Source organism: Chaetodon auriga, chromosome 2 (genome assembly GCF_051107435.1).
Source record: "Chaetodon auriga isolate fChaAug3 chromosome 2, fChaAug3.hap1, whole genome shotgun sequence".
Classification (NCBI taxonomy): Eukaryota; Metazoa; Chordata; class Actinopteri; order Chaetodontiformes; family Chaetodontidae; genus Chaetodon; species Chaetodon auriga.
The window spans coordinates 27,481,086-27,506,617 of NC_135075.1; the positions used below are offsets into that span (position 1 = coordinate 27,481,086).

The following is a 25,532-nucleotide window of genomic DNA, read 5'->3' on the forward strand; positions in this document are numbered from 1 at the left end:
GTCCAGTAATATTCAGGTTTGCTTTCCTCCAGACATCGAGCAGGTGTCTGGTCAAGTTGTAGGTGTTCAAATCAAAAAAAAGACTGTTATCAAAGAAAAAAAAAAAAAGGGGCAAATGTACCAGTGAGATGTGAAGAACAAATGAGGAGAGCGCAGTTTGAATAGTGTGACGTGGTGTTCACACTGAAATGAATAAGGAGGCTGCACAGCTCGCAGCAATCAAACCACATTTTCCCCAGACAAAAGAAAAGACTATCTATCTGTCCTTCCACAGCAAGTCTGGGTAAGACAGTCTTTACAGAGCAACACACAAAAGCTGGTCTGCTAATATGAAAGGCTTTTCAGATGAAGGTCATGAATTCCAGATAATGGTCGGTTTTGGTTTTTGCTTTTTCCTTCGCCACACAGATCAGTATGTGTCCTCCTGGATCTGCCTGCGTTTGTGCATAAAGCTCAAGAAAACAACAAAAAAAAGAAAAATGGTGCAACATTAGCTCTGTTGTAAAACTCACTTCGTTACATGTGGACGATCAGTAAAAGCACTCGTTCCACCGCGTCTTTTCTCTGACCTTTGTTCTGTTCAGCTGCTATTTTTCTTTTCATTTCCACTAATTATGTCGTCATTCTTCTGACTTCCTGTGAGCTCTCTTCAGCTATATCACATCTGATTCATTCTGAACCTTTTGAGGATTTCAGGTCAGATTTGTTTTATTCATCCTTCATTGTCTGCATGGTTTGCAGTCTTAAGGTATGAGATGGAGGACATGGAAACATGGTCCACTGTGTCCACAGCACAGGAAACAGAGGCTTTCAGCTAAAAGAGAAGCTGGAGGAAGAGAAAACAAATGAAAGCACAGTACATCTATGCACACGTAACTGTTGGATGATTAAAAGCAACCTCTGTGAAAGGTGGTCAGAGAGGTTTATACTCTGAAAACATGAACATCAGCAGCTTTACCACCAAAACAATCTGCTTTTCTGCTAAGGAACATCTGGCTCTTCCTTTTAAACCAAAAGCTGTAAAAGCATTTTAAGAATGAAGCTTCGCCAGAACAATCAAATATGATACTTGTCACTCATCCAATGCAAATTAGTCTTGATGAGAAGACTAAAATTTAACGACAGCTGTAAAAGGCAGCAGGGCTCATTGTCTTCTGTCACAGCTAAGAGAGGCTTTGAAGTGTTTCTACAACCTCATCACCTTTTTCCAACATGTCAAGCATCTTAATTTTTATTTTTTTTTATCAACCTCTCATGGATGTGATGCCCTGGTTGTGTTGGACCGCCGTCTATCGATTGAGAGAAGTAATTTCAACATCACAAGAGAGCAGATCAATGGGAAGTCGAGTTATCAAATCACCTTGTGGTTTTCTGGGTTCTATTTTTCTCCTCCCTGCCTCCTCACTCTCTCTTACGTCTGTGTTTTCCTCCTCCATCTTATCTTTCCTTCCTGTTTTTTCTTTGTCATATCTCCTTAACCACACCACCGCTTTTTTCTCTCTCAGTTTATCTCCCATTCCTTTACACGCCGTCTTCATTGGCCTCTGCTCCCTCCCATTGGCTGTCTGTCTCTTGACCTCTCCACGTCTTTCTCCTCCTGATGGTGTCCCTGCTTCTCAGGCTTCATGAGGCACTCTGCAGAGGCAAACCATTCACTACAACCATGTCTGTCTACCAGAGCCACTCTGTTCTGCTATTCTTCTGTTTAATCCCCGTTTAGTTTCGAGTAGTATGATAGAATCGATTGGTTTGAATTATTAAAGCAGAAGCGTGTAGCGTTGAACCCCTGGAAGCTGAGAAATGGTCATACACTTCCCTCTGTCACAAAATTGGGAAATTTCCCCATCCTGTGAAGAGATGCAGGTCAGAAATCAGAGCAGGAAAGTTGAAGGGAGACCTCTCAGTCCTCAGGCTGCTGAGGTGCAGTTATCTGACATCAACAAGGTGGTGTACACTGTCAGAGTTATCTGAATTACTGTTGACAGGTCTGAAAGTGTCAGAATACACTGAGGCTGTCAGGGTGTCCTGATGCCTAGTTTGGACTCATGTGATGTCCTTGATTCAAATCCAGCCACACACGTTTGTTGCAGGCTGGTTCTAAAGGCTGGGTGAGATCACATATCAAAAGATTCATATGTGATTACATTTTCCCTGAAATTAGACACACAGTGATCGTCTCACTCACCCACATCCACCATGTCAGTGATGTTTGATCCATCAGATCCATTACTCCTTTGGATCAGATACATATTCACCTTAACGAAGGCTGCGAGGCAGCTGAAAGGCGTGCATTTGTAGCACTGTGACATATTGTAAATAAAGATGCAGTTGTAGTGGAATGACCTGGCGGACTGAACTGAGCTGCACCTTCTGTTTTTACCCGTGTGTGCAGCCGTGACTCTGCTGTTTGAATGCATTTGATTTCATTATACTTCAGCAACAAACTATATCAGTTTTTTTTTGACATGCTGCTGAAGTACAGTGATGCCAAAGAGAGACGCTTCAAAGTGGGATGACCGTTTTCATCCCAAGCCCTTAAAAATGACTAATTATGACTTTGGAATTTCTGACTTCCAGCCATGCAGTTCAGCTTCTGTGCTGCTGCAGCAGAAGTTCGTCTGACTTCATCTGCTAAGTCCAAAATGTCACCATAACAATTGTGAGGCATTACGTCTGTGTCCCAGGGAGGCACTGTGATGTGAGACTTAATTGCTGTCTGTTAAGCATCAGAATGTCAATTTTAGTTTCTTAATAATATCCCCATTGTTCAACAGGAAAGTATTTACCAGCCCTTTATGTTTCCAGAAAGTTCATCATTAAAATGTCAAGATGCTATCTCACGGACAGCCACAATGGATGCTTATTGCCATCTCATTTTCCTATAATCTCTGCTGTTATGTACCAAAATGTCTCCCTCTGTATCTGCTTTGAAGAGGAGCCAGTAAGTGGTGTGGAGTCAAATTTATTTTTTATCTTGGCTTTAAAAAATGCTTCTTTCCAGCCAGCAGTTTCCTTGTCTCTGCTGTGTTAGTGCTTGTCTCGTGATATATTATAAAATGATACTTTTCCCAAAAACTTTGTTAAATAAGTTCCATTTTCTCCTTTTTTCTGTTTGTGTTGTAAGAAAACAGTATTTTGGAGCTTTCTGATTTCTTTAAGCACACGTGATGTCTTAAAATTCATACAGAAAGGAGGCAAACTGACTGCTAGATATTTCAAATCTCTGTGTAAATGAGGCAGTTTAACTGAACCGTGACATTTCCTCCTGTAAGTCTTTCCCAAAAGGGCCATCATGAGATTTGTGAAATCAATTAATCTTTTTTGTGGAGCCAAAATGGCCATCAGTTTCTTCAAATCTCCCTTGTAAATTAGGCAAATGAGCGACAATAAGTCTTCCTGTCTCTCATTCCCAGAAGTGGCCCAGAGTGCCATCTTGACATCCATGAGATCGATTTATTTTCCATCTGAAGCCGAAGAGGCTGCGTGGCCCCTCCATTCCTGAAATCCCTGCTGTAAATTAGTCTGCTGAACCATGATATGTCTTCTTGTCAGTCTTCCCCAAAAGAGCCATGATACGATTTGTGAGATCCGTGCATTCGTCATCATCACAAGACAAAATGGAGATTCGTTTCCCGCAACTGGCGTTTTAAAATATGCAGCTTAGGCGTAACATGTCTCCCGTGTGTGTTTTTCAGAAGGGTCATCATGAGATCCGTGAACTCCGTCAGTTTCACTTCACCAGCTGGCCCGACCACGGCGTTCCCTGTTACGCCACCGGACTGCTTGGATTCATACGACAGGTCAAGTTCCTCAACCCGCCTGACGCTGGGCCTATAGTGGCTCACTGCAGGTGAGAACGCAGACACACACATCGAGCACACACAGGTTCTGCAGAGACGATGAGCTTAGTTCCACGATGCTGTCGGTCAGTGGCCGCAGACGAGGACGTACAGCCACTCGCTCGGTCGAACAACTCTTGGCGCTCTCCGACATGGCAGAGAGCAAAGGGTTTTATGAGACTAGTGTAACCCAGAGCAAACAGTATGTGCTGTATTGTAATCATCCATCATCACACATGCACGCACAAACATACCGGAGTTACACATGACCTCCAAATCTGTCCTTCAAGCTCATTAGCTTTACCCACATGTTTGCACGAGAGAAACAACAACATATATCATTTGTTCTAACGTCTACGATGTTTACTTCTACCTGACAAGGACGTCTATAAGCAGCGTGACAGTGACTCTTGTCTGTCAGGAGCAGAGGCAGAAATAGCTTTGACATGTTAGTCGTTTGACTTTGTTTTTAGAGCCACAAAAGGTCAAGGTGGATGGAGGGGTCACCTTTCCAGTCATGGTTGATTTCTTTTGACCGTGACAGTGATCATTCTGCAGCTTTAACCACGTAATTCTTCAGAAATCTTAAGAAATAACACCAGTTCCATTCTGTGACGTCGGTTCGTTAAGAAGGCGAGGACAAATATTGGTTGGTAGATACTGTAGATAAGAACCGTTTACACTGGATGTGCCATTTTGGAAGGGAGTAACAAACAACATATTTTGTTGTTTTAGCTTGGAGGACTTGTTTGATCAGTGAGTAAATATCTCATTCTTAAGATATTTGTAACAGAGAACGACAGACAGAAATAAACAGAACTGCATGTTTAAGCAGAGGAAATACGATGAGTGATCTGAGTGATGCTGCGTACATGGAGACTAACAGCAGCTCACTTTCCAGACTCTGACACGAACACAAGATGATCACACGCACTTTGTTAATGCGATGCTATGGCTCTTTAAATCTAAAAGTCAGACTGCAAATCCATCTGTGTTCCTCAATCATGTTTAAGCCTTAAGATCTCCTTCTCTGTCACTGTCAGCCTCTTTCTCCTTTTCTCTGTCCACCCACCGTCCCAGAGAGGACAACAGTGCAGGTTATCAGTACCAGCATGATCACACGCTGAACCGCACTCACACCAATCTCCTTCGTCCATAAATTAGATTGATGATGTTAACCTTTAAAAAGTACGCAACGGCAGAAGAAAGGGAAAGAACTTCACCTTCCACCCCACTTTCATCACACCACCATCATCATCGACCAGGAGCAGAGGAAGAAAAAAATAAGTGACAGTTTTAAGATCCCCATGGCGACAGTATATTTAACCTCCATGTTCGCTTCTTTATGGGACACAACAGTTCAACTCTGGGGCCGGATTGTCAGCAGGCGCAAGCTTTAAAAGGTCGCCACTCTGACAAGCCATGAAAAAATGTTTGGAGTGGATTCTTTATATCAGCATGAGCGTTTAGAGGTAATGTATTCCATTTGGTGGTCCGCCGTAATACGACACAAAGCTTTGAACTGGCAGAGAATTAAACCCTTAACCTGCCATAAAGAGCGCGGTGGAGACAAAGGACCCTCATACAGTCACCATATGGGCTCCATCTCTCTGCATGCTCTGCCTGTTAACCCACAGGTTCTAAAGAAAGGAGATATCTTTTCAAACAGAAGTGTCTGTTCATGTCAGTGTTTGAATATCAGCTTGTTGATGGTGGAAATCCAGAAACAAACTTCACTGAGAGTTAATTTGGGAGTGCGATATGTTTTGTTAGAAACGTAAGCTGCACAGAATAAATAGAGGTATCTGCCATGTCACCAATTACTTAAGCTGAATATAATTCAGACTGACAACATGCTTTGTTTTCCCTCCTAAATCAGCTCCTCCAGTACATTATCCACCTGTTACAACTAGAGCATGATCAAGGCTTTTTCTAGTTTTCTTCAGGCACTCAGCACCTGTTCAAGGTTAGAATAAGATCAGCATCTTAGTTAAATGTTGAAAATTAACCAGTGACTTAAAGCACAAGGTAAGACGTGTTTATTTTATTAGCATGTAACTAAACCCACTATCTTTTCTAACCATAGTAATACAAACTCTCAGGGCTCCATCGAGCTTGATCATCTCCCGACAACGTGCCACAGAAACACAGCACTTCTTTCACTAGTAAAAGAAAAAAAACAGAATCCAGGCCGCACTCAAAAAATAATTAGCAAAACAGTCGAGTGTTGTATATATAAATGATTTCTAGGAGACAGGGTTGACTATTGGCCTCTCACAAGCGACTGGATGTGCCAACAGGTCAGTCCCTGCTCTCAGTCACAATAAGACGGCTTTGAAAGGAACGAATAAGCCAAGTTATTCACTTTGATGTGTTACCTACATTTTTCAGCGATTTGTCAGCAACTTCCAAAATCCAAAACAACTTCCAGAAATTATCATAATCTCATCTGCTAACTCTGACGTGATGCCCTGATTAAGGTCATTGTCATGGTTCCATAAAACTAATGTTGACTGTTGAAATGGAGCATAAACATAAAGGAAGTTGCTCCTTGTGGAACGTCATTGGTTTTACATGATACACCAGTGAAGAGAAATCTGAATGTTCCAAATATTGAGTCAACAAAACATAATTTCATTTAGTCAGTTATTTAGTTGCTTAATCAGCAAAACCTTGTCATGTGACGTGTCTCAGGAGGTACAGGAGAAGGTCAGCGGTTCATTCCCTGGCCTATCCTTGGGCAAGGTACTGAACCCCATGCTGTGCCACCGGTGTGTGAGTGTGTGTGTGAATGGATAACACTCATAATGAGCAGGTGGCTTAGCCGCCGTGCGAATCGGTGAATGCAGGCTTGTGTTGTTAAAGTGTCATCAGATTAGAAGAAGCTATACAAATGCAGTCCATTTAGCGTGTGACGGATCTTATTAAAGCCTTCAAAAGCGAAGGAGTGCAGAGATGCCCCTGAATGCAGCATTCATAAACCACACACACTCGTGTGCTCCAGTTGCCCTAACAGGACAGACAGAGACTGGGACACACGCAGGGACAAAGACAGATCTGCTGTTAGTTCAGGAAGTGGACGGAGAGTGGAGGGACGGACAAACGAGGCGAGCAGACACCTTAACAGACAGCTATAGTAAAAGTATGTGGACAGACAGGCAGGAAGTTATGGCAGTCGCTTCCAATTTCCGGGGGCACTCTGATGCTATTGGCCTGTGTCACGAGGCTTTCAAACACACACATACACGTATGCACACGCACACAGAGGCCCAGCAGTATTCTGGTCTCAACATTAATCATAGAGGTTGACAGGTAATCTGCAGAGGCGCTCCCTCCCTTTCTCCCTCCTTCTCCTTTCTATCTTTCCCTCTTTCTTTGCTCTTATCTCTCTGTTCTCTCCCCCTCTCTGGCTCCTTCTCTCCCTCTCTCTCCCTCTTTCTCTCCCCCTCTGTGGCTCCTTCTCTCCCTCTCTCTCCCTCTTTCTCTCCCCCTCTCTGGCTCCTTCTCTCCCTCTCTCTCCCTCTTTCTCTCCCCCTCTCTGGCTCCTTCTCTCCCTCTCTCTCCCTCTCTCTCCCTCGTTCTCTCCCTCTCTCTAGCTGTCTCTGGGAACTGTCAGGGGGATTACAAAGAGAAAGATATGTTTCTCCCCTCCCTCTCTCCATCCCTCCATACTTCATCCTCTTAGTTGCCTCTCCAGCCCTCCGTCCGCGCCTCCCTTCCTCCCCTGATCTCTCCCATGTGACGACCACTTCTATCACTCCCAATCACAAGCCTCTTTCCACCAATCCCTCTCGCTCCCTCGCTCATTCCATCCATCCCTCTGTTCGTCTGTCCCTCCATCCATCTCTTGCATCCAGGCATTACTGTTCAGGATGTGTTGCCTTAACACCTGACACGGGGCATTAAAGTCTGAACATGGTGTGTGTGTGTGTGTGTGTGTGTGTGTGTGTGTGTGTGTGTGTGTGTGTGTGTGTGTGTGTGTGTGTGATGTCCTCGTACTAAACTCCATGTGAATGTCAAACGTCTCCTGAACAAAATCTGAAAATGTGAAACGTCTCATTAGCAGTTAAGTGACACCTCTCTGCATTTCTAAACTGTTCTGATCAGAAATAATAGCATCTGCTGTTTGTTCAAGCACTGAAAACAACATGTTTACATCTTCCTGACGATGACCTCTTTGGGTAAATAATCGCTGTTTGTTCTAAGTGGTGATGTTGGAAGCTGTGCAGTGCTGTTAAACGGTACATTAAAGGATTTAGACATAAAAAACGAAATGAAGAGCAATGATTATCAGCCACGTTGTTTCTTTTTGAACCCAGAACTCATTAAAATGTTCAACAGAGCGCAGGTGCCACTTTTCGCGATGCTGTGAGAAACTGACTGCTCTGATGCAGCTTTTAATCGAGCTTTGGCCTGCAACATCGCAGAACCAAAGCTTTATGTTTGTCTTTATATTTCATGCGTTTGTTTATTTATTTTCTGCATACTTCCCATGTGAATACAGGCTATTTCAAAGCCACAGATCCCCAGCCGATTGTTTGTCTGTAGTGGTCTTAATGTTAGAGTGAAAGTTTTAATATTTGTCTCTGCAGCGCCGGTGCAGGGAGGACGGGCTGTTTCATTGCAGTGGACATCATGTTGGACATGGCGGAGAATGAAGGCGTGGTGGACATTTTCAACTGCATCCGAGAGCTGAGATCACAACGAGTCAACATGGTCCAGACAGAGGTTTGTGTGCTGAGTGAGAGTACAGAAACTGTCAACTCAAGTGAGAAGAAATCATCTGGTAGCAAAGTAGAAGCACAACTTAAAGAGAAGCTCTGCAGCGAGAGGCCTTTGCTTAACATTTGAAATTCAATGGCTTGCATGATGCATCATGTACTATTCCACCAAATGCCAGTTTGTATGTAGGAAACTGCAGTAAGCTCAATTAGCTTCATTAGGATTTAGCATGCTATCTGTCTGTCTGTCCGTCTGAAGTGTGAGATTCAGGAGCATGAAAAGAGTTTCCCAGCACTTCTTGCAGTCTTCTATCATCCATCCCAATCAGTCTATCAATATTAAACATTTCCTGAATAATAGATGACAGCAGTGCAAAGACAGATACACACACACAGATACACAAACTCCAAATCAAACATGCACACATACACACACTGAGACACACACCGTTAGGATTCCTTGTGTCAGTGCGTGCGTGCATGCGTGTGTGTTTATGGTCAGGAATATAGCGTGAGATGTGCACACACACATAAACACAAACACACACGTTTTCCAGAGAGTTCGTAGCCAAAACTTAGTTCCAGTTAAATTTCTTTAGTTTGTTCAGGGTCGATTTTTCATTTGCAGTTTCTATAGCAGGTGATTTAGAACCAACCAGAGCAAACTGTTTTCAACCAGATTAATTCCCCACAACTGAGTTAACTCTGGAAAACTAGTGCTTATACCATGACACCAACACTGCCGCCTTAAATTAGAGCTGACCGGGCGTCATCAGCACCATCAGGTCATCGAGTTCCATCGGTTTTCTGCTTGATGTCTGGAAGTTTATTGTTCAATATCCCTAAAATATGGAGGATATATTTCCCAATAAGTACTTTTGTGAGAAGAGGACTTGGTTACTTACTATCCTTTACACAGTGTCATAATTTGTTCTAATTTTGTACTATCAATCATTTTTAAAGAGCCTGCAGCTCCAAATGTTGGGTGTTTCATTTTGGAACAGAAGTATTCATTTCCTCTCTAAGCTACCTTAAGCCGACCTAATCCATCCCGCCTCTGCATTCCATTTGTACTACTGATGAAAACCTGGCATATCCAAAAAGTCAACTTTACCAGGAATAAAGAAAAACAGCCTCATTTTCAGACTGACAGCTCATGCTCAGAGCCTGAAATTGACTTTTGAATGGATTGTAGAAGTGCTAGGTTCAGGAAAGTTACCCAGGGCATCACTTTGAGTGTTTTCATGTGACAGTATTGGTATAAAAGCTAGTTTTGCATGCGTGCGTGTGTCTGTGTGCATGTGTGTGTGCACTTGAAACCAAGCTAAATGCATCCTGCCCTGCCTTTTGAATATGTGTGGGAGCAATTTGTGTCAGTGTTGAAGCCGCTTGACGCTATTATAATCCTGCTCCGCACAACACAAAGCAATTAATCTTTTAAAAGGCACAGGGGAAAGAAAGTGTGTGTGTGTGTGTGTGTGAATGAATGAGTGCTTGTCTGCGGGTTCGGGTGTGTGTGCCTGTGTGCACGCATGTGTTTTTGTGAGTGTGTGTATCACTAGAGTTGGTAATGGCCAGGAGAGGACATTTCAGTGATGCTTTTGAAACTCTCCTCCCCGCTCCAAGGGCAACAATTAACATTCGACAGAGAGAGCGAGAGAGAGCGAGAGACAAAGTGGGAAGCAAATTGAAACAGCGAGAGACGGCAGACAAACACAAGTGTGAGAGGAAATAAGGGAGAAAGAGAAATAAAAAGAGAACAAACTGGAGATAAAACTGGAAAGACAGTGTGAGAGAAAGAGCGAGAGGTAAATTAGCATGCACAGTGGCTGCAGCAGCTCATGGTGGCTGATGCTTTTACCAGCGAGTTAGCTGGAGCACAAAGAGCACACTTGATCCAGAGCACAGAAACACTGCGGGGCAAAGCACTTCTCCCTTTTAATTCACTTTTAGGCTGCCGAGAGAGCGCGAGCACAGAAAGAAGGAGTCCACACGCACGAAGCAAACAGACATGATGTTCACAGTGGAATGTTTGAGTTTGTGGGAGCCTTGGAAAGGCGGGAGATGCAGCTTAGCTCGACCGCACCTTCTGTCCCAGAGATGTCGCTGCTTACAGCCACGCTGAGGAGCTGCAGTCAAGTCCAGAGGCCTCATGCAGGTTCAAGAGAAGGCTGAACCAGTCTGCTCACAAAGGCCAGAGATTTGTCTGAAATTTGGACTCTCTTCCTCGTGTTGCAGGAGCAGTATGTCTTCGTTCATGATGCCATCTTGGAGGCGTGTCTATGTGGAAACACAGCCATACCAGTTTGTGAGTTCAGAGCCATTTACTACAACATCAGCAGACTGGACCCACAGACCAACTCCAGCCAGATTAAAGATGAGTTCCAGGTGAGCGCTGACACTCACTGACCCTGAAGCCTTCACACTTTACTCTCCTACCCTGAACTCAAAAACAAGTTTAAGACTCTAAATAACCTTTTACTGCGAGTCTCCACAGTGTGATTGTGGACGTCTTTGTCCTCACAGTCTGAGAACCGAGTACTTTGGTCTAATCTCCTTTCCCGTATTGTCATATTCAATCAGTCTCTTCAGAAGACTAAAGTTAAAGTTGCCTTAGTTGATAAACTTTTTGTTCCGATCAGACCCTGAACATAGTGACCCCTAGAGTCCGTCCAGAGGACTGCAGTGTGGGTTTGCTACCCAGGAACCACGACAAGAACCGCAGTTTGGACGTTCTGTCAGCGGACCGATGCCTGCCTTTCCTCATATCTGTGGACGGAGAGAGCTCCAATTACATCAATGCTGCATTAATGGACGTGAGTGCATATTTTGGGGTGTGAATGTGTAGGTGTTGTAGTTTTGTGATGTTGGGGTGTCTTTTTTTTAACTTTCCAGTGCTGCAGAGATGATGTGAACTATAAGCACTGCTCTGTTTAGTTGGTGCTTGTTATTGTTATTTATTTCTGCTTCATCTCAACACTCCAGAGCCACAAACAGCCAGCGGCCTTCATTGTTACCCAGCATCCTTTGCCAAACACCATGGGCGACTTCTGGAGGCTGGTGTTCGACTACAACTGCTCCTCCATTGTAATGCTGAATGAGATGGATGCAGCGCAGGTACAGACGCAAACACGCTCACACAGACGCTCATGTTTTCCTCTTCTGATCTGTTTTCCTGCATTTGGCGAAGTTAGTTTCAGAAAACGAGGAGACAGCAGCCAGCCTGGAGCTGACAAATCGACTGTAACATCACAGAGCCTGATCAATACGCCCAAAGGCTATTTTATGAATGTGAATGTGTATTGACAGTCCTTGGAATTAAACCGTGACAACTGCAGAGATTTTAGTTGCAGCTTTGTACAATAAGATGCAACAAAAACTGGAATTAACTCACTTAATCAACGCAGGCTGACACAGATTTGGTTACGTCATCTCACAGAGTGCTGATTGTAAATTGGTTTCTCAGCTCGCACGTCTGGCAGTTGAATAAAAATCTTGCTAAAAAAAAATACTTGGCATTATTTCTTGTGTGTGCGTCTGGCAGGTGTGTAGATGAAAAACTAGGTGAAACTACAGTCCTTTTTTCAGATGTTATTTTCCTGCAAGTTGGCTTTATCTCGTTTTTATCCATCGTGGATTATTATATGTAGTATATGTATTATAATATAACGTCTACATATTATGTGGATAACTCTTGTATTAGGACTTAGTGTAAAGTTAATATAGAAGCTTGTGAAGAGACTTCACATCCAGTCATGGAGGTGATCATCTTGATAATCAATGAAATGAATTCATACGAGATTTTCCCTCTTTCATTACTTGTGCTGTTAAGCTATTTGAATGGAAATCCATTTGAATGAAAGCTTGTAACCTGTCTCTTTCTCTTTCCTTATTTTCTCTCTCTATATATACACCTGTTTTCCACAGTTATGTATGCAGTACTGGCCAGAAAAGAGTTCGTGTTGCTATGGTCCCATTCAAGTCGAATTCATATCGGCAGACATCGATGAAGACATTATCAACCGAATCTTCAGGATCTGCAACATGGCCCGGGTACTGAACTCAAAACCTTCAGTTTCATCACACACTAGTTTGGCCTTTTGTCAAAAGCATCAGGTTCAAGCTTTACAAAATGAGATGATTAGATAATAATAACATACAGTATGTGGTCATGGTGCTCTTTAGTGCAGTTACTGCTGTGAAAATATAAAGTAACTCTCACACAGTTCACTTTACTTAAACTATGTTCTTGTTTTTTAAGATAATATGCAGCATCACATTGTGGTTATGCCCTGAAGGTAGTCTTAAGTTGTCTTAGAAAGATAAATGTAGAGTTTGGGTTCAGGGCCTTCTTCGAGAACGCTGAAAACACAACAAACCTTTCGTGCCATCCATTCATCTGACAGAAGTAATTCAGCTCATGAAAAGCAGAGGGCGGTGACTGTTCGAAGAGGTCCTCCGCCTGACCCCGCAGCATGTCTTCAAATGTATTCAGTGTTAACCATCCTGATGATGTGTTTTTGCAGGCTCTGCTCTCTCTTTTCTGTTTATGCTGCAGTATTTTATCCTCCTCACATTAACACCGGCAGCACTGGGGAGATCACTCAAACCAGGACTTAGCTGCTACTGCACATTAGCCAAGTGATGCTAACTACTGGGAAGATCCAGATAGATACAAATAGTCAGGCCAAAAGTTTTTTGGACATCCTGCTTGTGGCTGCTGAAGAAAAGTGTGTATTTTGCTGCCCTTCCTCTCTTCTCTTCTGACTTTCCACTAAACGTTGGAGCGTGGCTTGAGGGATTTGCTCCCATTCACACACAAGAACATTAGTGAGGTCCAACACTGATGTTGTGTGATAAGGCCTGGCTCGATGTCAGTGTGCCAGTTTCTCCCTGAGGTGTTGGCTGGGGCTGAAGCCAGAGCGCTGCAGGCCGCTCAAGTGCTTCCACACCTCACTGCATAAACTGTGTCTTTATGGAGCAGGTCTGGTGCATGGGGGCGTTTTGTGAAAGACAGCCTTCCTCGACCTCTTGCCAAAAGGTGGACGTACCTTTAACTTTGCAACAGTCCGACGGTGAATATGCCTGAGCAAAAAGATCTGACATTAGTAAAAGTAGTGTTATTAATACAATCCCATAAATTTAGACCTTGTTTGATGGCTGACGATCATTTAATAGAAGTACAAAGTGGTTTTGGATTTCAAGATAAAAATACTAAAAACTGCCATCCTTGCCCTTTATTTGACATGTAACCGATAGAGAAAGATCCTCCCAGGAACACAATGTAACAACACATAAAAGGCATTTTTCATTCTGTGTGACCTTTACTTCACTCTAAGCAGCCAGGAAGACACAGCAAACCTGCTTTACTGAGAAGTCCAAAAAAAAGGCAGTGTGGTTGGAGGTGGTGCATTAACAGGACATTTGGAAAAATACCCTCCTCCCCTGCCTCCTTGTTCCTCCTCTTGTCTTCTCACCTCTCCTTTCCCTTCACTTTCTCGCTTCCCCTCTCCTCTCCGCATCCCCCTTTCTTTCCTCCCGTCTTGCCTCCTCTTGTTACTCCCTTCTCATCTCATTTTCTCACCCATCCATGACGGTACAACTCTAGTGGCGCCCTATCGTCTGAATGCTCCTATAGCACTTAGTGAACTCCCCACTACCCTCCTCTCTATATTCGAGCTCTCTCTCTCTCCCTCTCAAACACATCACCAGTCTAGCGTGAAATGGCTCATATCATCGCCACAACAGCACATCTCACACTGTGAGAGCAGCTCCAACCTAGCTGAGACTGTACCACCAACCACTAAGGCATCAAATGAAGAGGGGGAGAGTGAAAGAGCAGGAAGCCGAGTTTGAGATATGAGAGAGGGAAAAACGCAAAGAAGAGGAAAACACAAAGAGTGATGGAGAGGAAGAAATGGAGTGAGGGAAAGTTTGAAATGAAGGCGAGAGAGACAAGAAGAAATGGGAATACTGGAAAAGAAGTGGGGGGAAAACAGACACAGCTGTATGTGGTTGTATGTGTAAATATCAATGTGCGTGTGTGTGTTTTGCAAACCGAGCAGTGAATCAGTCTGACAGTGATGGCGGGTTTTGGTATTTTAGGTGGTGGATGCCAGTCGCCTCGGGCCAGACGACTGAAAACATCTCGTCTGCCGTGAAATTGAATTAAACATTATAAGATGTCCTCTTTTTTGAGTCCAATCCTATTTCTTTTGAAAAGGCATTTTGTTCAGAAACAAGAACTAATTGGAGCACAACATGTAGAGTGCTTTATGTATCAGTTAAGTACATCATTACCGAATGAGACCACCACTGAGAAGACTGGCAGCGTCTGCCTGCAACTACACAGCATTTGATGTCTTATTTGTCCAGAAACCTGCTGGAGACGCCACAAAACAGGAAGGCAGCTCTGCTTAGACAAAGCTCTCAGGGGTTTTGTTTGTGGAGGGAGAAATTTCCCTCCATGCAGTATCGAACTGTTTCACCTGTAGGAAAACCAAAAAAGCAACGTCCAGAATACACTTTCAGAGCTGTCGCTTTAAGGTCAGCTGATCACAGCACAGCTCGCGAAGGTTTGGACGGGAGGGGACAGAATAGGTGTGTTCCATCATTGAATTGGTCATCTGATCCTAAAATTAGACGTTTCTCAGGGGAGACAAAGTGATTCATGATTTGGTGTCGTCTCAGTGTTACACACACTGCAGCACTTGGAAGCTGTTTCAGTTCTTTAAATTCCCAGTAGAACTGCTGCATGATGATAACTGTGGAGATGACAGCTCCGGTGATTAAAATCCTTATTTTCACCCCTCTCCTCCTCAGCCACAGGACGGTTACCGCCTGGTGCAGCACTTTCAGTTCATTGGCTGGCCGGCCTACAGGGACACGCCTCTCTCTAAACGCTCGATCCTGCAGTTGGTCAGGAGGTTGGCTAAGTGGCAGGAGCAGTACGACGGAGGAGACGGGAGGACTGTGGTGCACTGTCTGTAAGTTCAGAGCGCGCACACACACACACACACACACACACACACACACACACACACACACACATACTTTATATGGTTTCCCCACTGATGTGTCAAACATGCAGATGGTCTGAACTCAACATTTATCTCAGTTCAGGTGTGTCTCACCTGCACTACAGCTAAACTGTGCCTTATCTTAGTCTGCAAAAACATTACAAAATGAGCACATTCATTTAGATTTAGACCTTATGTCTCTGCAGTTTTGTGTAATTATATATTACAGATCGCTCATGCACAAAGCCCTGCATACAGATAAGTCTTTACATTTTTATCAATTTTATTCTTTTTACCTCAACATCAGCTAGGAATAACAGCTGAAACTCTTTTCAGATTGTAGTCACTTTTGATTTCATGCACATTTTATACCAAAAGGCAATGTTTGGAAATTGATTGCTTATGCTGGGATCAACTGTTGGCAGTTCATGCAAGCGGAAGCTGCATTCCCTTAAACTTCAAGCACATTAGCAACGCCTCCATTTTATCTGTTTTAGATGTGGTAATCTTAGTCTGCACCAATAACAACATTGAGTTTCAGGTCACCTGATTTTCTAAATTGCAACTGAATAGTGCTGGACTATAGAACAGGTGTGAGGTGGCAGCAGGTCGTAACAGGAGTGAAAGTTACACCAGCAGAGGAGTTAGTTTCAGTATTAATATGAACAATTTCACTGTAATAAGGGGTAGCTGCAACAGCAAAAAATGACAATAAAGTAGCGATTACAGTACACACACTCATATACGCGTGTGTGCGTGTGTGTGTATGTGTGTGTGTGTGTATATATATATATACAGGTACACAGACTGCTCAGCTCCATGCAGTTCCTCTCTGAGCAGAACAAATGAAGCTGATAATGAGGGAGGGAAACCTCGGCTGTAAAATCTATAGACGAGAGATTGCAGGGATCCTCACCGACACACAAACGCTCCGGCACGCACACACACTCCAAACATTGCCTCAAGCACATCCAATCAGCTTCCTCTGTCACAGCTCATTGGGCCAATCAGAATTGGCATTGATTTGTTTTTTCGAGCTGCTGTGAGGTTTGCTTCGCTTTCAGTGTGTTTTCGGAGTGTGTGTGTGTGTGTGTGTGTGTGTGTGTGTGAAAGGGGGTTTCAAATACAAGCTGCACCCATGACGTTGAACGCAAAGAACAGGACAAACTTACCGCCAAAATTTCATCATTTATCGAACATTTGAGCCAAATTTGAAGAAATTCCCTCACTGCATTCCTCCTGAGACATCACGTTCAGACGAGGAGTCACGTTGACCTTAACCTTTGACCTTTGACCAACAAATTCTAATCACTGTCAACATTTGTGTCAGATTATTGGCGTTCCTGAAAAATTGCGCTCATGACAATGGAACGGATGGACGCACAAACGGACAACCTGAAAACGCTGATGACAGAGATTCGTATGCTATCTAACCCTAACCCGACCACGGTCTTAAATCAATGCCTGTAGATTTCACTTTGGTTATAGTTGCCCCTTCCCGCCACCCTGACTGCTATGCTCACTCCCAGTGAGTGTGTGTGACAGGATGCGAGTTTTATCAGCTTGTGGGTGAAGACAGCTACACTGGTTAATCAGCCCCAGCTATTGATTTCACGGACTAATTAACACCAGAGATAAGAAGAAACATGATTGTTCAATCAGCAGCTGGCGAAAATGGATTATTTTTCTGCTCCTCACTTGTCCTGGAGGTTCGGACTCTGATGGCTCTTTAATGTTGAGGACATGTCTCATTTTCAGTAAATCACACAGGGAGAAACCTGTTGGACAACTGTGACTAGGAGCACTCAACACAGCAATCTGTTTTATTTAAAGGTACATGGCTGTAGTTTAGATAGAGGAGAATAACAAAACTAGTGGGCCGCTTTGTACCAACACATCCCTGAAATATTCACAGCATGTAGCAGTTTCTATGTAAACAAAGTGGATCCAGGAACTTCATAAACACCTCGACGCAGACATCAAACCGAGCTCTGTAGTTAATTTCACAAAGCACTGATTTTCTCTTCTTTTCATTAAAGAACATGTAGGTTACACTTTTCATTTTAGCACCTCTAACCAAGCGCTAAACCAAAAAGCTTCAGCGTTTCCTGAGACAAGCGAGCTAACCTGAGCTAGCTAACAGTAAAGATGACTGTAGCTGTAAAAATGGCTTGTAAATGACTTTTTCTGTGGCTTCAGCGGCACGCCTGGCAGTTTCTTTTAAAACCAGCCGCTCTTTGTGATGACTTCCTGGTTGACACTCAGATACTGAGGTTAATAAAACAGCAAACACCACGCACAGCTCTACGTACTGTGAAAGTTATTCAGCTGCTCTGACCCTCAGCACCGCAAGTCTTGATCTGTCTGCATTTCATTGGGTTTGCTGCTTGTACTTCAGTAATTAGGCTTAATGCATTTAAGCCCTAAGACGTATCTGACAGCACTGATGTAAAATGTATTCACTCATTTTTTTCCTCTTTACCTAGTATTTATCTTCTGATACTGAAGGCAGCGTCTAAAAGAACTGAAGCTAAAATGAAGCCAGAAAAGGACCTTTGCAATTTAGATTTGTATCTCAAATATTAATATCCAAACCAAATGTAACCTGAGGGACTGTCCCATTCCAAAATAGATTTACACATGAAAAAGACTGCTAAATAAAAAAGCAGGTTTAATCGTTTGTAAGGTGGCAGATTTTCTGAACAGCTCCGGCATCTTAGTGTTTGTTTGAACCTTCTTTCCCACTTTTGAAATCATTAAATTTTAGACCTTCAGAGAGAATAAGAGGCTAATAAAATGGAAAATTGATGACCCGTCTGATACCATCTCAGCTATCCTGACTGCAGAGCATTGCTAATGCAGCGCCGTCAGACAGTGGGTGATTTCCGTGACGGCTGCCACTCCACCTCTCAGCGCCCGAATGTTTTATTCAGTCTGAATACTGAAGGAATTCAGCTGGAACCAGTCGAGACAGGGAAGTCTGGAGCTCTTTTCATGGTGGGTGGTCTGACTGGTGACTGGCAGAGCACTGACTGCTGATTGGGCCACACAGCCAGTAAACACACAGCATATACACACAAATATGCTTCCATCTTTGTGATGACAGCAGGTTAGCCGCTGTATTAAGTCGAAAAACTCCGAGGTGAGCAAATCCATTCAGATGTCGTCAGTCCATTAGCGGAGCTCATATTCCTTTGCTCCATGCAGTGACGGGTTTCTTTGTTCTGCGAGTTCACTTCCTGTCAGGCCGCGTCTCGTTTAGCCTTTTCTCTACTGTTGTCGTACATTAAAAAGGTCTTCTAATGTCGGGAATTTGACCGACCATATATGATTCCCTCTTTGTGTTGCAGCTTTTGCACTACTGCACCCATATATGGTCTGAGAAGACCTTCTTCTTGACTTAATCTTCTAAATACTATTAATTTAAATGAGGGAATGCCGTTCTGAACGACACAGAAGTGTTTTCTGATCTGGGGGTTCGATCAGCGTGACGATGTCTTTTGTCTGTGCCTTCCTAAACTATTACAACTAATGACTGAAAAAATAAAGCTGCTTCCTGATGTTTCGTCACTATCATCAAGGTTTGGTGAGGTTTAAGCTAAAGAACGATTAGGACAACATCGTGGCTGAGGTTAGAGCTGCAGCCTGATTAAGGTTTGCAGACCCTCATCTTTGAGGTTCGGGAGCGATCGTGGTCATGTTCAAAGAAACCAGCGTCGGCTGTTAGCTAAGACATTTTACGGACACACCTGACCCCGCTGACCTCCCTCTATGTGCGTCTTTGTACTGACGTCACACTACTACTTCATCTCTCTTCTGTGCCTCTAGAAGTCTTTGTCACTTGAACATCAACATTTTAAAGCATTTGCACTGAAGACTTGGGAGTACAGTCTCCAAATCTCTCCTTTTCTAAAGGCTAAACATATTTTCTAAACCGTTCCTCCCACACAAACAAACAAAAACACAGGCCTACGCTTTAAACGGCGTCACAACACAGAAGCAAATCTTGCCTCTCATAGCCTTTTTTTATTAGTTTTATTAGAACCTATTGAAGGTTTTCCCAGTTTAGATTTCAGAGGTTTCAAGAGCGTTTTTGAGAGGCTGACACAATCAACAACACAGCAGCTGCACCAAAGCAGAGGCAGAAGAATAACTCTGAGGAACAGAGAAACGCCTGAAAGGAAACATTAAACTCCATGATAAACACCTTTTTAAAAGCACGACTCCCACGGTGATAAAAGGGAAAAGCAAGTCCTGCTGTTCTGGAAAGAAGGGAAGTGAACATCTCTGACTTCAAAGCAGCTGTTCCAAAAACACTGGAGGTGTTTTCATTCTTTATGCTCTCACCTTTTCTTTCTCTCCATCCTTTTTTCTGTCTTCCCTTCAACTCTCGTGCTCTCCAGCTTTTATTACCTTCTTTTCTCTTTCTGTGATCAGCATGACCCACATGCTGAATTTGGCTCACACACCTGGGTTTTCAGGATGATGATGCTGCTGTTTGTTGATGAAGATCTTGTGTCCTCCCTCCCCCCTCCTCCTCCTCCTCCTCCTCTGCAGTACCGGTGGAGGCCGTTCTGGAACGTTCTGTGCCATCTGCAGCATCAATGAGATGATCCAGCAGCAGAACATTGTGGACGTTTTCCACACTGTCAAAACACTGAGGAACAACAAGACTAATATGGTGGAGACTATGGTGAGGACTCATGACTCACACACACACACACACACACACACGAGGTTTCACATATAAGCATTAACTTTCATCAGACACACACTCACTTTGTATTTACACGCCGACATAAACAAACAACCCAGATTCCAAAATTTGATCATTTCCAAACAAACTGTGTTTACAGACAGCAGTGTTCTGAAGTGTTCCTGAGCCCATGTGTTAATCTCCTTTATAAAATCACGTGTTCACAAAGTGGTGAACCTTGTGAACGACTGAGCCTTTCCAGGATGCCCCTTTCACACCCGATCATACTCTCACCTGTTACCAATCAACCTGTTTACCTGTGGAATGATCCAAACAGGTGTTTTTGGAGCGTTCCACATCTTTCCCAGTCTTTGAAACGTGTTGCTGAAGCTAAGTTTAATCTCCTCACTGTTTTCAATGAATAAATAGTAGACTGAAAAATAAATGACAAGTAGAAAGATTCCTGCCACGAACCGACTCTGAGATACAGAAATGAGCTCAGAGTTCTGACCAGTACAAGAAAACATCATCACGTTCCTCCAATAGTTCAGTCCCTTCAACCTGCTTCCCATTCTGCTGATGACTCACTCTGAAATCCTCCTGCTGGTGTTTAAAACGCTGCACGGCTCAGCTCGGCGGTACATATCTGACCTGTTCATCAGACCGCTCAGGTCTAATTAAAACTGGTGAAAACACTGGGTAAAGCAGCGTCACGTTAACAAAAAAAAGTGTTTCAAGACTGAAATCCTGACAGTTCATGACAACCAAGATGGAGAAAGTGACTTGAAACAGTGAGAAAGGAGTCGGCTGCAAGTGTTCTGATGTCCAACCATCTCAGCCTCATTACTTTCTGTATCTTTTAGCTTATTGCTTTAAAATTTACTTATTAATTCATTTATTTATCACATATTTTTCACGTATCGTTTTTTAAGGATACAGCCTTTGAACGTTTCTATCCAGATAATTTTTCTTTGGTGTACGTCAGTGTTGAGCTGCTGCATGTAATTAAAGGATGAATACGTACTTTAGATGGTGAAAGTCAAATTTAGGATGTTTGGTAAGGATTCTGCAGGTGACTCACCTTTGCTCATCCTGTTCTCTCCACAGGAACAGTATAAGTTCTGCTATGAAGTGGCTTTGGAGGCGCTCAGCTCCTTCTGATTGGCTGTGGGCCGAAAATCTCTCGTCCGATTCGCCGTTGACGCCGCCTGTCACTCTCACCAGGACACACAAAGAGCAAAAGTGCTTCGTGTCGTCCGAACCCGACCTGTGAGCATGTGTGCCTGCGTGTGTGTGTGTGTGCGTGTGCGTGCGTGTGTGTGAATACGAGAGGGCATGCTCGCATATTTGAGTGTGTGTGTGTATCTATGTGTGTGCCTGTGACAACACACACACACCCACCTGTACAGATGAGAGAAAAAAAAAAGCGTCAAACACGCACAGCGGCGATTCTCGTGTGTGTTCGCTGCAGCGGACGGGGGACTTTACACGCTTGTACAAAGAAAAAAGAAAAAATGATATGTTGAAAAAACAGAAGCAGATGTTAAAAAAGCGCTACTTTTTCCTTCTCTGTCTCTCTGTCCTCTCTGCTGGGCTGTGACGTGACTACTGTACAGTATTTCCTTTTTAGATCTATTCTACGCCTTGAATGTTGTCTCCCTCTGAAGGCTGGATGCACACCGGAAGACGCGTTGTGAACTTTCACATGAAGCTGAGGCTCGAGTGATGCCTTGACTCTGCGTTTGTTTTGATCCAACGTGTTTGGCTGAGTGTGGATGTTGCTGTTGATGACTCAGTTAACTTGATCAAAAGCAACACTTTCAGCAGACACTTATTTCTGAGGGTCCTCTTTGAAATCACCAGCTGATGAATTTCCTCGCGGCCTCTTGACTGCGTCGATGTTAAACGCTAATGATGCTTATAATTCAGTAATTGGTTCCAAAAATTCTCAGTCTGGCTTCTTTCCCTTCATTCTGCATCACGTTAGCGGTTTCACGGGGTTAAAAATGGGAAATTAGCATGTTAAAAGGAGTCAAGTGCATGCAGAACAACAGCAGCATTAAAGAGAGAAAAGAAGAAGAAAAAAAATCCTGCCTTGCCTTTGAGACCAAGTGTTGTTGTTGTTATCTCTGCTCCAGGTTTTTGTCATCGTGGCTGCAAGAGAAAAAAGTTTCCTAAATGCTGTTGGATGGCTTGATGTAAAGTCGGTCTTCTAGTGTGCATCCACCCCGTGCTGTAAATAAGATAAGACAACCACAGTCAAACAAACAAACAGCACCAGACACATTACTAATAAAGGTTATCATTTCAAAACCCTGTCGCTCAGAAAGGCTGTGGCAGCGTCATGTTCAGCAGCTCGGTTCACCTTACCGCAAACTGTTCACTGAGACACGCCGTCTAAAAAATTAAGATATATATTTTTGCATATTGCACATTTAGCCGACGCCCACATTCGCAGTAAGACTTTTAGAAAAACAGGAAGCTGTGATGCTCGGCCTGGTCGCCCTGCAGCTCCGATGTGCCGTGAAGTCCAAACGACAAACTAAGCAAAGTGTAACTCACTCTGCGCTCTTTGTTGATGTGGTTTTGAACCCTCGTGTTGATCTGAAACTGCTGAAAGGACAACAAACAAACTGAGATAAATTATTAACTGAAATCAAAACTGGCCCAAGCGAAGCGCCTGAAGTGCAGGCAGGCAAAAGCAATCAATCAGTGCAGCGTCTCCTTTCAGCACCGTGTAGCCTCTCAAAGGTAAAGCCATGTTTTCTTGGTCTTGATGGCTCTGAGCTGTGAAAATCGTAGATTTTTTCCCTCATGCGACATCCTTCTTCTTGCACCTTCTGCCACGGCAGATGGTATTCTATGGCTCTCTAAAATAAGGAGCAACTTCTTACATGGTGGTCAAAAAGATGGACTCGTTAAGTTTCCCTGATTTCGACCCGACCCATCAGCCAGCTGTGTGTTCTGTTAAACATTCTGGATTCATTTCAGTGAAGAAGAAGCAGCTTAGGGATTAGACCGTTTCCCAGCCTGCTGTCCATCATCAAAAAGACAACACGAAGACAAAGAGACGGGTCACATTTACTTTTCCTCCGCAAACAAAGCCTCAGATTTGCTTTCGGCTGAGCCGGTCGTGGTGCACACGTTTAAAAATTCATTCGACAAACTCACTACCCGCTCTAATAGGAAATGATTTCAGTTGATGATTAACCCCTGAGTGACAGAGGGTCAACATGGCCGACAGTTCAGATGCCACCGCAGCTCACAGGGCTAACTGAGAATTATACAGGATGTGACTTCAGCCTCCTCATTTGATCGCTTCTGTCTTTCAACATTCGTATTTCTCTCGTATCCATTTAAAAGATGTGAGGACGACGAAACAACGAGCTAATTTCAAAGATAAGCTTACTGTTTTCTTTGAGCCAAAGCGACTGATCATATTTGGGGATTTGTTGGCACTTCTGGGGACTAAAGAACAGCCACAGTCTCGGCTGAGGTATAATATGGAAAATAAAAGAAGTGAAACTGAAGATGAAAGCAATTTTTTAAGACGATATCTTTAAAGAAAAGTCGCTGAAGCCCATAACGTCTGTTACTTTCATGTCGTCTCTTCATACAGCAGTACTTTGGGACAGTGAAGCTTCAGAAAGCTGAAGGCCGGTCTCTGGTGAACATTCGTTTAGTTAGCGGAGTTTGCTCGTAGTTGTCGATTCTCTTGGCCAGAACCAGCACACCTGTGGCAAAATGTTGTGGCGAAGTGTTCAGTCTGCGCTTCTGATTTATTTGTTAGCTGGAGTCCAGTCAGGCTCGTTAATGGACCTATCAAGACGAAGACAGTAAGACCATGTGAATGCCAGAAATGTTTCTCATTTTTATTTCCACTAAGGCTTTATTTTATTGGCTTGGTTCATGGCCGTTCATCTGTATTATATATTTTGTTTGCTTTCTTTTTGGATTTTTTTTCCTGAATTTGTACATTTCTTTTGTATAATTCTTATTCTGATGATTATTTGTCTAGCAAAGTGTTGTTTAGATCTGGTGACGCCATTACCATTGGTTGTTTAGTTGTTTGAAATGTGGTTAACATGAAATAAAGGGACCAAAATGTTGAATGTGATCTCGTCTCTAATTTTCATATAACGCATGTTTTATGCATTAATCTGAGGGATCTGATTGGCAGCTGACCCAGGTGAAAAAATATTAAATTATACTTTTTCAAGAACTAGTCCTAGTACACTTGGTGATATTTTTGTCACCATCAAGTGTAAATAGTTGCTAAATTGCCAAATTGTTTTTACAAACTTGAAGTACGCTGAAGTACAGCAGTGAAAATCAAAACACACTCGCAGTACAATTGTATTATATCACCAATGTGTTGGAAATGTACTTAAATATACTTAAAATGAAATGAAATTAAAAGTAAACTTCAGTAAAGTTTCCTCATAGTATAGTACAAAGGACTTAAGTATACTTTCATAAGTAGTAAACTGTGTACTAAAGTACAATTTACATACACTTAAAACAAAGTGCACACTTCATAAGTATTTTGAAATACCACTTTAAACCTTGCAGAATTAGTACATGTATTTTTAATACATACAAGTAGAACTTAATAAGGTCTATTTAGAAATACACTTTTACAAAGTGTTTGTCAAACATACTTTAAACTAAGCACAAAATGTAAAAATGTACTTGTGATGACTTTTCTGTACTTTAATTATATTTCTGATACACTGAATTGTTCTGCTGTTTGACCTGGGACAGAACATCATCGGTGTCTCTTACATGTTCTTCTTCGCGTATCCAACTAAATGTGTCACTTGATTTTGAAACTTTGTCCTCTTATTTTCCCCGCTGAAGGTCTGATGTTACGATACTGAAACAAAATCTCTCACAGGGTAAATAAGCTAATAACAAGATCCAAACTGCGACCTGAACAGGAGTGAGTGACCTGGATTTGCTCAATTAATTTCCAAGAAAATAAGATTGCCACAGTCAGCAAATTTGGGGTATTTATATCTCCTCTGCCTTCAGGGACCGATGGTCTAGTTCTGAACAGTCTTACAGTCTCAGGCTTTAGCATCAACTAAGCTCTGGTGCAGTGATTCTCCAGACCAGATAGTGATCTGGAACAGTCCCAGTCTGCAAAGATGTAACATAAACAAACCAGTGACCCTCCACCTCTGTACCCTTCAGCTCGTGCAAGACGATAAGCATCGATAATAAGAGTTTGTCTACATTGCTGTTGCTGACCTTG

The 25,532-nt window shown here is 43.0% G+C and overlaps 1 protein-coding gene across 9 annotated transcripts in view; it reads left to right on the plus strand.

The window, feature by feature from the left end:
• ptprt (protein tyrosine phosphatase receptor type T) overlaps positions 1 to 24,389 on the plus strand; it is a 301,057-nt gene extending 276,668 nt beyond the window's left edge. For 8 of the 9 annotated variants that reach the window (XM_076744795.1, XM_076744804.1, XM_076744813.1 and 5 more), the window contains 9 exons: positions 3,696 to 3,850; positions 8,432 to 8,567; positions 10,799 to 10,948; positions 11,203 to 11,376; positions 11,546 to 11,677; positions 12,488 to 12,613; positions 15,383 to 15,546; positions 20,137 to 20,272; positions 21,383 to 24,387. In XM_076744795.1, coding sequence (XP_076600910.1) covers positions 3,696 to 3,850; positions 8,432 to 8,567; positions 10,799 to 10,948; positions 11,203 to 11,376; positions 11,546 to 11,677; positions 12,488 to 12,613; positions 15,383 to 15,546; positions 20,137 to 20,272; positions 21,383 to 21,436 — 1,227 coding nt within the window. In that variant the 3' untranslated portion in view covers positions 21,437 to 24,387. Of the gene's footprint in view, positions 1 to 3,695; positions 3,851 to 8,431; positions 8,568 to 10,798; positions 10,949 to 11,202; positions 11,377 to 11,545; positions 11,678 to 12,487; positions 12,614 to 15,382; positions 15,547 to 20,136; positions 20,273 to 21,382 lie in introns of all 9 variants that reach the window. The other variant, XM_076744867.1, reaches the window with a different exon arrangement.
• The last annotated feature ends 1,143 nt before the right edge of the window (positions 24,390 to 25,532 follow it).